At 37.9% G+C, this 13,403-nt stretch overlaps 1 protein-coding gene across 1 annotated transcript in view; it reads right to left on the bottom strand.

The window, feature by feature from the left end:
* Positions 1–6,422: 6,422 nt before the first annotated feature.
* Positions 6,423–13,403, bottom strand: part of LOC115419271 (CTTNBP2 N-terminal-like protein) — a 31,389-nt gene continuing 24,408 nt past the window's right edge. Inside the window, exon 7 of the mRNA XM_030133946.1 lies at positions 6,423–8,230. Coding sequence (XP_029989806.1) covers positions 7,280–8,230 — 951 coding nt within the window. The 3' untranslated portion in view covers positions 6,423–7,279. The remainder of the gene's footprint in view (positions 8,231–13,403) is intronic.

Genomic DNA, 13,403 nt, shown 5'->3' with positions numbered 1-13,403 from the left:
TAGAACGGGTGAGATAGGGGTACCTCGACCATATTTCTGTTGTCTAATTTGAATATATTGAGGTAGTTTTGAAGGATTTTTTCTAGCTGTGCAAAACATTAGTGAAAATATGTTATTGCACATTCACTCTGAGAACTTGTCTTTTGTTTGGATCTGCAGTAGGTTTTGCTTGGTAACCTCCAGCCATGAAGGAAAAGTTTTATCATTCTGTGACACATCATTAAGCAGGAACTTAATTTCTCCATAGAGATAGAGGTCATTCTTCCCATGGGGGCATTTTAGACATTGTTTCAAATGCCTCACAGTTCCGTGAATTCAACCCAACGCACCCTTACAGTAAAAGGAACGATCTGATCACTATAGTGCTTCAGAAAAGAGGCTTCCTAGACTGTTAGTGAAGTACTTGTTTCATTGTAGATAGAAATTGGGTTTACTTCAGAAACACTTAGCAATAATATGTTTAATGAAATCTGAGAGGGATGCTTTAAAGTCAACAAGAAATGAGACTGGATATTAGCAATTATTTGATACAAAAGGCAAACAATTTTCCTCATGTAATTGTTCATGAGATGCGGAGGAAATGCTTTGGTCTAAACAAACCAGCCTATTTTCCTGGAGTGAATGAGATAACCCATTCATCTTTTATGTTCACTTTCTAGCTGTCGTCTCACAATCAACTCTACATGTCTTTGTTAAATGGCTGCTTTGTAGCAAATTAATTAATATGTCTGTTAACAGTGGATTTTGTAGCACAGGGCTTGAACAGTAATTGTCTTTCTTATGTGCTGGACAAGCACTTAGACTTCTCCTGTAAAGTCTCTGGAGTGCATGTCAGTAGTTCAGCTCATATCAACAGCCCTGATCCAGAAACAGGTTCGTCTCATCTAGCCAACGTGGAAACATTTGACCGACCCCAAGGACATGTCTGGCTTCTATCTGTGCAACTTCACTTACTCACTTGTTGCTGTGTGTCCAGCAGGTAGAAAAAGACAGCAGCTAGATGCAGTGTGTTTGTGAGTGTGAGGTCATTTTAATCAGTGCAAATCTAGGGGAGTTAGTTAGGGACCTAAATAAAGGTCAATAACAATGCAGCTGCCTAAAAATACCACATGGCAGACAGGGAAAGTTGCAGTGTGCATGTTTGGGAGTCATCATCTGGGATTTTAGTTGGATTTTTCTGGAAAAATCAGGATATCATGTCTGAAACCTGCTAGATGTTTTCTCTGCTCTATCACACAAATAGACAGACTCACATACCCCAGCAGTTTGTCCTTCAGTTATGTCATATCTGGATTTAGAGCGACAATCAGATCCTCATTACATGTGACCCTGTCTTTCTTTACCCCAGGACAAGCTACAGATTTTACAGTGACAACTCTATAACAAATTGCTTTACAGGGAGCAGGTGATGGCGGTGATAACACTCGTCATCCGGACCTCCCTCCCATTCTGTCTCACTTTGAGCCAGCTCCAGCTGTGGTCTTTAAGAGGCACAGTAAGGGGTGGGGGGGTGGGAGGACTGAGAGCCTATTCTAGGCCCATCTCATGGCCTGAGCTAATTTTGGAAGGAGAAATGGGGTTTAGAGGGAGAGAAGAGACAAAACAGAAAAGGAGAGCCATTAAACGAGAAAAAGAGCCAGAGCCCAGATTACAGTCAGAGCAGAGCAGTGATGGACAGATAGACAGATGGACTGTGGTTCCTTAGACTGAGCTGTGGTAAGGGCTGTAAATTTATTACATAACTCATGACAGGTTAGAGGTTTCCTCCTTGACCTCAGTTTTGTCATCTCAACATGACACTGCTGACGTTTGTCTTATTGTATGTGTGTTATTGTGCACCATACCACCATAAAGTGCAGATCTGCACAAGAGAGACAAGTGTTCGCAGCCATCAGTTCTTTTTTATTTATAAAGTGCTTTAACACAGCTGAGTTTTAAAGATCTGTGCCTTACATTTAGAAAACAAAGTGCAATAAAAATGAATTTCTATTACATCAAATTCAGAATAAAAGCATAATATGCCTTTTTTCTGAAACTGGGCACCCTAAAAGAAATGTAAGACATGAGATTTATTCTTACTAAAAAAGTAAATTATTACCTCTTATGAAAGGTGGAAAGAATTTTATATAAATACAATTATAAAAATATATGAATTAATAAAATCTCTTGAATAAAAATGCATGATATCCAGAAACATGTACCCACTGTATGTAACATTTGTGTCTGTTTCTTGTCAAATAACCCACTAATCCAACAGCAACTTATTCATAAATGCAGAGAAAAGATTCTACAAATCAACACCAGATTTATTTTTTAAAACTGCAGCAGCTCAAAGTTTTAACAGCCAATCCAGGAAAAAGATAGACTTGCCAGTTTTCTGAGGCCATACACCTAAAACAGAAAGCTACTACTGTGGGATTTGTTCTTATGACAAACGCAAATTATCATGACTCTTGTCATGTGGAACAGAAGGAGCGCCAGGATCTGTTTGGGCTCGTACTTCAGAGCTGGAATAGAAGTTTTGAGAAGATGTACCTTTTTGATCCAAGTCATGCAGCCCAAAGCCTGAAGTCAGAGTGTGAATATTAAATCAGTGTTTAATGTTAATGCAGGCAGACGGCTCAATTCAATGCAGCTGTAAGATCAGAAAAAACAATCACAAATGGTGCCAATTTAGGCTTTAAAATCCCAATCAAATCATGTAGTTTGGAAAAGAACTGAATTTAAAGCTGTTATGTACAGTACTGTGTAAAAGTCCTAGGCCACCTTTAGCTTTATTGTTCTTGTAGAGTTGAAATGACCAAACATATTTATGTCTCATTCTCTGTTCTTCCAGATACAAGACAATACTATAAATATGTACACAGCTTTAAAAGACATGCAAAAATGGAAATGGGTCGAAAAGGTTTAAGTCACTATTTAATGTGACCTCTGACCCTATCATAAGAAGCAACACAAACAGTTAGAAAAATCTGACATGAGTTGAATGAAACCTGGTAATAAACATCAGAAAATTAATGCAATAAATATGATTAAAGATTAATATAAAAATAATATTGTCTGAATAAAAGGGTTGAAGACATTTTAAGTGCAAAGAGAGGTTACATTAAATACTACCACTTTAAGTTTATAAATATTGTTTCTTCTCTTTTCTTTTTACAGCTGTACATACTTCCCATAGATACTAAGAAATGCATCTGTGTGGTCATTAAAACTTAAACCAACAAACTGATGTTGTACCAGGACTTTTCCACAGTACTGTACATCAATCAGCCTACCAGTACTAGAACTAGTGTCCTGGGTTTACACTCTGTATGCAATACTTTTTTTTTTTTTTTTTTTTTTTTTTTTTTAATATCCTCTTGAGAAGTAATGTAGAAATGTAATATAAGATATTAAGTAGAAATTTAAAAAAGCACAAATGGGGATTTTATCCGACATATTAACTGTTCTCCAAAAATTCAGAAGAGCATACACTTGTAAATAAATGCACATTAAAAGACCGACAACTATCTCTTCTGATTAGATAAAAAGGTACATTTTGATATGCAGATATTTTAATCATTTGGGTGAGTTCATCTTTGGCTATAGGAAACTGATCAATACACATTTTTTTTGTTTCATTTTTTAAAATGTATTTTGTTTGATAAATCTTGCATTATTATAATATTCCTTATATTCAAAATGATTTTACCACTTATTTCTTCATCATCTTTGACTATATTAAACTAATAAATACTACCACTTTGGTGTATAAACACTGTTTCTTCTATTTTCTTTTTACTGCTGTACACTTCTATAGATACAGACTGGATCTTAAAACAGAGACTAAGAAATGCATATGTGTGGTCATTATAACTTAAACCAACAAACTGATGTTGTATTAGGACTTTTCCACAGTACTGCACATCAACAACAGTTACTGCCACAATTTTATACAATGCAACACATGCACTTAAATCTACTGAATGCATCAAAAGTTGTTTTCTTAAAAGACTTGAGTAAAATGATGTGATAGGTGTTTTCAGCCTGGTGTTTCAGTTCATCTTTCTGCAGAGGATGACAGACGTACAGTAGAGTAGATCCACAGCAGACTGAAGTGGAGTGAACAGTCATGCTGGCAGTGACAGCAGTTAGGACGTGGCCCCTCACAGCTCATCAACCTGAGCCTGTGTTTATGGAGGCTGAGAGAGACGGGGCTTTGCTGGAGGACCAGACGTGCCTGCATTAGATTTGGGATGCAGCTCTTCACTGCAATGTTAATTAGGTGATCTGAGCAGGGAAGGGGTGACCCGACCCCTTAACCAGCTGCCCCACCACCACCACCACCAGGAGGGAGGGGTCACTCATTGCAGCAGAGAGCCTTCACAGCATGTTTTTGGAAATATTTGTGGTGTTTATGTGAATCCACAGCAACTGTTGACAGACATATAGCGTAATATCTATCAAGTCAACACATCCAAGTTTTCTCAATTAACTTGCATCACTTAAAATACCACAATGAGCTCTGTTAACGGTTAAAACAACACAGGGCACAAAAAAGAGCCACCTTAATGATTTCATAACATCTCTTGTTCTTGTTTTTAATGCTAGAATAATCAGCCTACTAGTACTAGAACTAGTGTCCTGGGTTTACACTGTATATACATAATAATTTTTACATTAAAAGTAATTTAGAAAGGTAATATAGGATATTAACTAGAAATCAAAGAAGCACATATGGGGATTTTATCTGACATTTTATCTGTACTCAAAATGTTCAGAAGAGCATGCACTTGCAAATAAATGCAGATTAAAAGACTGGCAACTATCTCTTCTAATTAGACAAAATGGAACTTTTTAATATGCACATATTTTAATCATTTGGGTGATGTCATCTTTGGCTATAGGAAACTGATACATACTATATATATTGTTTCATTTTTGTAATTTTCTTTTGTTTGATGGACAAAATAATGAATGTAAATCTTAGATTATTATAATATTATTTATATTCTTTTACCACTTATCTCTTACATTGCCAATTATTCCACTTCCACAAAACCATTACATTACCTGCTGCACACTTTCAATCCCCCTTGGTCAAATATAGTGTAAGATTCTGTTGAAAGTTACTGCCCTAAAATTTAGATTAGATTGTCTTTGTGTAAAACTTATTACAGACATATTTATATATGAAAGTACTCAGACATTATAACTGCACAAAGCCATTTGACCTTGAAAAAGTAAGTCAAGATCACCTCTTTTTAATAGGCTCCTGCTCCATGCCAAGATGCATCCACTGTAAAAATTTGGTGCAGATATGTCAATGCATTCTTCACATAATGCAATTATGTCCTTGAAAAGACATGTCACCATTTGACCTTGAAAAAGTAGGTCAAAGTCACTGATTTTCAATAGGCTTCTGTTCCATGCCAAGGTGCATTCACAGTATAAATGTGGTGCAGCTATGTCAATGCGCTCTTCAGATAATGCAATTATGTCATTGAATGGACAGACAGACACACAGATGGAAGGACAGATGACACAACGATTACAATACCCCTCAGCCGAGGGGTAAAAAACAGGAAAGATCCATACCAAGTCTATTGCACATACAGAATGAGATGACACAGAAATAGGGAAGGAGTCTCAATACATGAGGCTTCACATTTACTGTGACTACTTATTAAATACTGCCCTCTAGAGGACAACACCTAGCTGTACAGTACTGACTCAAAACACCATACGATGGCTTCAACAATGTGATCTACATGTAGTATGTGATTGTTATTTACAACTAGTTATTCAGAGGTGGGGAGTAAGAACAAATACTTCTATACTGTATTCTACTAAAGATTTCCAGGACCCGTACTTAGAGTATTTTTTTCAAGACAGACTTGCTACTTTAGTTTTAATGCCTTTGAGATAAATTATTGCTTTTTATTTTTTATTACTGTGTAATATGTACGGTGTTACAGGATCCCTTGATTGAGATCACACTCAAATGTCAATGAAAGATGAAACAAGATGGAAAGTATTGGAAAAGATGTAACAAGGGAAAACAAGATATAAATGTGAACGGTGTAACAAGACAAAAACAAAGTGACAAATGAGATGAAAATAACATAACTGTCTGATAAAGTAAAAGCTGTAGTTTTGGTTTAGATTTAGTGCTCATTCCTTCATTCTAGCATCAGAAGATGAAAATGGCACAGGATTTAAAAAAAAAAAAAAAACAAAGACAGATACAAAAAAAAAGCCTCCATTTACTTTTATAGTTTGAGCCTGTACTTAAAATGTCTTTTTTAAACACAAGTAGCTGTAGGTCTACTTAACTACTTTTGTCAGTGCAATTACTTCTGATTATTTACAGTATCATGACATCACAGTGTGACAACGGCTCAATTTACTGTTAATTCCTCTAAGAACATAAATAAACAACAACAGCTTTGGGATTAATTTATTTCATCTGTAAATTTCCAGCATATACAGCTCTGTAAAGGATCTGGAAAAGGGAACGATAAACATAGGAACTGTGTCATTAATCACTGCCATGACTGATTGTAAAATAATTGTGAGGCTGTATAACCATCTTATTTCTTATTGATAACAAGGCATGAAATTCATACAAAACACTATCCTTAATCGACGATCTGTACAGTAACTGCATTTAGTCTTAACATTTTTTAAATCATAACTATGAAACATTATATGACACTAACAAAGGCCCGTACAAATACTGACGATTATCTCTTGTGTTAAACATTAATAACTACAGAACATTTATAAACAAAATATATATTTCTATAAAAACAATAGCTACAGTCCATCCAAGTGCACACTATGTACATATACTATGTAGTATATGTACATTGGTCCAAGGACTACTTGTTATATTTGGTCTGACGGTTATTTGTTATATAATAAGTAAAATACCAAGTAAAGGGAAAAAATAAAACTCCTTTGTGCTAAATGGATGAGTTTCCTTTAAAAATTTGACTTATTATACAAGATGACGTGCCCAACTTACAGTATTGGCACATACACATAAAAGTAGTTAATATCAACTATAAATGGTTAGTATCAGCATCTTAATCTCACCCAAATTGTGCCTCAGGGCACATTTGAGAAGAATGTAATAAATAAAATAACAGTGTTTGAAGGGACCTCGATTAAAATGAGCATAGGATCTGTAATGTACAGGAATATACCTCACTCATTACCAGATGTGGACTAAACCATTATGTCGTGGGCAGAGCAGCAGCTGTCTAATCAGTCTGATGGATGAAATGATAGTCTAATTCGAAGAAACCACCACGTCCAGTTCTTTGACTCCCTCCTGGCCAGAGGTGAGGCCACAGTTGCCCGACAGAGCAGCCTCAGAGAAATGGGCGCTAGACCAGGCCACTGTAGCCGGGGAGGGAGGGGCCTGGGCCAGACCGGGCTTCTTAGGAGGGATGGGTGGAGGGTTGCCCCTGTCTGCCCTGGGGATTGTGGGTGATCTAATACCCTGTTGTCCCACTCCTGCTGCTGCTGCTGCCCTTCCAATCACCGGAGACAAAGGGGCTGCCAGGTTGCGGTAGTCTGTCCCGAAGGGGGAGTTATTTGGGGTGGTTAGCTTTGGCGTGGTGCTCTGCTGGACGCTGGTGAAGCGGGACAGGACTTGGGTGACGGTGCTCCGGGCCATCTGTTTGACGGGGCTGGTGTCTGAGGAGGGGGAACCGGACACAGTGGACTGCTCCTTTGGGGAGAGGGGGAGGGCTGGGGGGGTACACGGGGGCTGAGGATCAGGCTCAGCGGTGCCCTGGAACTTATGTCGAGCGGCGTGGAAGCGCTGGTTTATCCCGGCTTGGTACGGGGACTGGTAGCTACCAGGGCTTGGACCTCCGTGTGGACGTCTGGCAAGGTCAGGAGAAGCAGAAGGTGAGAGAGGAGGCATGGTGGGGCTTTGGGTTGGTTGAATGAGAGGATTTTCATTTCCATTCTGAACACAGATCTTGCCAGAGAGGGCACTGGTTGGAGAATGATGCCCGTTGGTTTCCATTTGACAGTGGTGGCCATTAACTTTCACTGGTGCAGGGAGACTCTTCCTGTCCTCGTCACTGTCCTCTGTCTTCATGCTGGTTACAGCTGACAGTCCAGTAGGAACTTTAGTGGCCCACTCCTTTCCTTTTTCCTCCACTGATGGTGGAACGTCAGTCACTGTGACAATACTCACATCCTCCAGTTTCCTCCTCAGCTCTTCCACCTGAAGATATTTATTCAGAGCACAAACCTTGACAGTCAGGTTTAACAAGAAACTACTTTACAAATGCAGATTCAGTTAAGATACACTGTAAAGACACAAAGTATAAGTCGAAACCACTTATAGTGATCACACCTGTCTAATTGATCACAAAAGATGGATGATTATTAAAACTGAACCATTAACATGTTACGCATCTATAAGACAGACTAACATCTATGTTTAGACTTTAGTATGTAAGGGCAAAATTGGGCACAATCAGCATTCATTCTTGGGTTAAATCACACTGTAAATAGTCACAGGTATTGACTGTCAGTAATACAAACTACACGTGGTCATACCATCTGATAGAAGCTCTCAAAAACTGTTCAGTTACCGCTGAGATTAAAAGACAGATTGGAGTGAAAGGTAAATTTATGCACTGGGAGTGTGAAGGAGTCTGTAGTAGTTTAATGAATTTACCTATGCATAAAAATGTTTGTAATGTTTAAATATAAAACTTGTCATGTAAAAAAAGTTTTAAAATCATTTAATCATCAGATTAAATGATCAGTAAAATACTCAGCTTTATTTGTGATAATAAGGCAAATTTCATTCATTTTTGGGATAGGTGTTACATATTTCACTATCGGTTAGGTTGACACATGTAATTGCAATTGTTGGAAATTCTTCCTTTATAGAAACTACAAAGAAACAAAGAAATTGAAAAACACCTTTTTTGGATTATATTCTGATGTAGTTGACATTTATCTCACGTGACTGATTAGTTGCCTGCTGCATCTTCCCAGATATATTCTTTTTTTATAATTCAAGTTTTTATTAGAGTTTTCACTTGGATCATGACATTCATACAGTGTTGTTTAATAATAACAATAACATTGAGGGCTTCTGTACATACATAAAAGAAAAAAAAACAAACAAACTACAAAGCGTGGAAGATCTTAAAGAAAAAAATAAAAAATAAAAAAATTAAATTAAAATGATAAGTAATTAGTTAATTAATTAAATACATGAGGGAAGTAGTTCAACTATCATCCTGCTGACTGTCAGTCATAGTTATGTAAGACCAGAATGACTCCCAAACTGGTGCTGTGGTTTTATCCCTGTTATTGACCTTATGAAGCATACATTCATATGAAGCAGTCTTTATCATCCTATTGACCCATTCTTTAAACTGTGGGACTTTAGGTATTTTCCAGTGTTTAAGAATAATCCTGACTGCTACTGAAACCCCAACCATAATAACAGAAATGTTTTTATTTGATACATTAGCTATCTGTCCTTTTTCACCCAATAAACACAGCCTTGGACAAAGTGGCACAGTTCTGTTCAACCAATTATTACCTCCGCCAAGGAGGTTATGTTTTTGCCAGGGTTTGTTTGTTTGTCTGTTTGTTTGTTTGTCTGTCCGTTAGTGTGCAACATAACTCAAAAAGTTATGGACAGATTTGGATGAAATTTTCAGGGTTTGTTGGAAATGGGATAAGGAAGAAATGATTAAATTTTGGTGGTGATCGGGGGTGGGGGGGCCCATGGGGGGGGGGGGGGGGGGGGGGGGGGGGACTGATTGTTAGTGTGCAACATAACTCAAAAAGTTCTGGACAGATTTGGATGAAATTTTCAGGGTTTGTTGGAAATGGGATAAGGAAGAAATGATTAAATTTTGGTGGTGATCGGGGGTGGGGGGGCCCACAGGGGGGGCCACTGATCAGCCTTGGCGGAGGTCTGCGCTCTCCGAGTGCTTCTAGTTTAGAGTATGAATTACAACTATCCAGAAACGTTTGATGATTGGACATTCCCACAAACAGTGGATCAGAGTACCATTATCATTTTGACATTTCCAACACAATGAGTTATTCATCAGACCTGATCTATTCAGTCTTACAGGTGTCCAATAATATCTTTGTAATATTTTATATTGTGTAAATTTGTCTTTACCTTCCTTTAAAAATTTACCACATTGTGAAATTATTTTCATCCATTCCTCATTCCCAAAGATAACCCCAATGTCTTTTTCCCATAAAACCTTCAGACTGTTAAGATCAGGACTGAGTGGGTAATTCATTACCTCCGCCAAGGAGGTTATGTTTTTGCCAGGGTTTGTTTGTTTGTTTGTCTGTTTGTTTGTCTGTCCGTTAGTGTGCAACATAACTCAAAAAGTTATGGACAGATTTTGATGAAATTTTCAGGGTTTGTTGGAAATGGGATGAGGAAGAAATGATTACATTTTGGTGGTGATCGGGGGTGGGGGGGCCCACGGGGGGGCCCATTTCCAACAAACCCTGAAAATTTCATCCAAATCTGTCCATAACTTTTTGAGTTATGTTGCACACTAACGATCAGTGCCCCCCCCCATGGGCCCCCCCACCCCCGATCACCACCAAAATTTAATCATTTCTTCCTTATCCCATTTCCAACAAACCCTGAAAATTTCATCCAAATCCGTCCATAACTTTTTGAGTTATGTTGCACACTAACGATCAGTGGCCCCCCCTGTGGGCCCCCCCACCCCCGATCACCACCAAAATTGAATAATTTCTTCCTTATCCCATTTCCAACAAACCCTGAAAATTTCATCCAAATCTGTCCATAACTTTTTGAGTTATGTTGCACACTAACGATCAGTGCCCCCCCCCGTGGGCCCCCCCACCCCCGATCACCACCAAAATTTAATCATTTCTTCCTTATCCCATTTCCAACAAACCCTGAAAATTTCATCCAAATCTGTCCATAACTTTTTGAGTTATGTTGCACACTAACGGACAGACAAACAAACAAACAGACAGACAGACAAACAAACAAACCCTGGCAAAAACATAACCTCCTTGGCGGAGGTAAATATAGTTGTTTATAATGAGATAATTTAAGCATTTTGTGCATCTTCATCCAAACTTCCTTTGAATGCAACATAATAGAGTTGGAAATTCTAGCTGAACTTTGAGAGAGGAGCTCTATGGGTGTGAAAGGGAAAGACAAAGATTTTTCTATAATGGCCCAATCTAAATGATACTGGCCAGTCCAATGTAAAGACAGTTTCACTATCTCAAAGGAGATATAATACAGTCTTGGGTCAGGTAAGCCCAATCCACCCTTGTCCTTGGGTAAACATAGTTTAGTTAGGTTGATCCTGGGCCTTTTCCCGTCCCAGAGAAACTCCTTAACTAGTGTGTCATATTGATTAAAAATGGAAGGGGGCACTGTTACTGGCAGCATCATAAGAGGATAATTGAACTGTGGTGAAACCACCATTTTAATTACATTTACTCTCCCCCACAATGTCAACCTTATTTTATTCCACTTATCCAAATTAATTTTTATTTTTCGTAAGATTGCAACAAAGTTTAAATTTGGCATTTCTTCCACCTCCTTACATATTTTAATTCCTAAATATTTCATTCCCTTTGGTATCCACTTAAAACCAAATTTTGTCATTATATCTTCACTACTAATCGCAGATATTGGCATTGCTTCGGATTTTGTCCAGTTAATTTTATATCCTGATACATCTGAGTAGGATTGTATTGTATCCATCAAGTGGGGTATTGAATGATTTGGGTCTTTCAAGAGGACCAAAATGTCATCTGCATAAAGCAGCAATTTGTGTTGTTTATCACCTCCCTCTATACCTCTTATTTCTGCATTTCCTCTTATGTTGACTGCCAGTGGTTCCAAAAAAATGTTGAATAACAAGGGTGAGAGAGGACACCCCTGTCTTGTAGCTCTCTTCAGACTAAAGAAGGGCGATATAACACCATTAGTTATTACCGATGCCTTAGGATTATTATATAAGATTTTTACCCATGTAATAAATGCAGACGAAAACCCAAAATTTGACAAAGTTGCAAATAAAAAATCCCACTGGACCCGGTCAAATGCCTTCTCTGCATCAAGGGAGAGGGTAACAATAAGACTATTGTTCTCTCTATTCAGACTTATTAAGTGCAGTAGTCTTCTCATATTATCTGTTGATGATCTATTTTTCATAAAGCCTACTTGATCTGTGTGAATAATACTTGGCAAAACTTCCTCTAAACGAGTCGCTACAATTTTGGTTAAGATTTTACAGTCTACATTGAGTAAAATTATAGGCCAATAATTTGAGGGTTGTAATGGATCCCTATCCTTTTTTGGGATGACTGTTATTAAAGCCTCATCGAAAGTTGGTGGAAGAGATTGTAAAACAAATGCTTCATTGTATACTTCTTCTAAAACTGGGGCTAGGATATCTATGAACTGTTTATAGTATTCTATAGGGAACCCATCTAACCCAGGAGATTTCCCGTTCTTCATACCTAATATAGATTTTCGTAGTTCTGTTTCTGTCACAGGACCATCTAACAGTTTTATCTCATCAAAAGATAACTTAGGCAGGTCCATATTAGTAAAAAAGTCTGTTAATGCTTTGAGATCGGGGTATGTATCAGGAGTATAAAGTGCCTCATAATATTTTTGTAACACCTCATTAATTTGTTTAGTGTCAGTCGCTGTTATATTACCTTTTCTAATGGCTGGTATTAAATTACAGGAGTTACGCTGCCTTAACTGATTGGCCAGCAACTTGCCTGTTTTTTCTCCTTCCTCATAAAAGGATGTCCCTAACCTGAACAATGCATATTCTACTTTTTTATTATATATTTCCTGAAGTTCGAATTTAAGTTTGCAAATGTTTTGATATAGCTGGTTTGAAAAATTGTCTGCTAGATCCCTTTCATGTGTCCTAATTTTAAATTCCAATTCTTTTATCTTACTCATATCTTCCCTACATCTTCCCAGATATTCAGATATTCATGTGGAGTGATGAGGAGACTGAATTATTCCTTATCTGTAGTCTACAGCCACATGCACCACAACAGGATTATTCACCCCAAACCAGTTTATAGAAATGCACACAAGTCATATTCTCCTTTTTGTGACTTTTCAAAAGTTTTCTTCACATTCACTTGACATTGTACGAAAACAAACCTAATGACATGAATGCAGCAGTAGCCTAACTGTTGCCTCTGCAGCCTCCCTGTGCAGTTTCATAAACCACGTTCCTCTTTTTAAATTGGAACTGACCTATGGGAACTGACCTATGGCAACTTTAACACTGTCCTCACTCAGGGAACTCTTCTACCTTTCCCTCACCACGGGGTGCTCGGGGGCATTACATGACCAGGCTTCATCAATCCACCTG

Source organism: Sphaeramia orbicularis, chromosome 5 (assembly GCF_902148855.1).
Source record: "Sphaeramia orbicularis chromosome 5, fSphaOr1.1, whole genome shotgun sequence".
Lineage (NCBI taxonomy): Eukaryota > Metazoa > Chordata > Actinopteri > Kurtiformes > Apogonidae > Sphaeramia > Sphaeramia orbicularis.
This window is presented reverse-complemented; position numbering and strand designations above follow the sequence as displayed.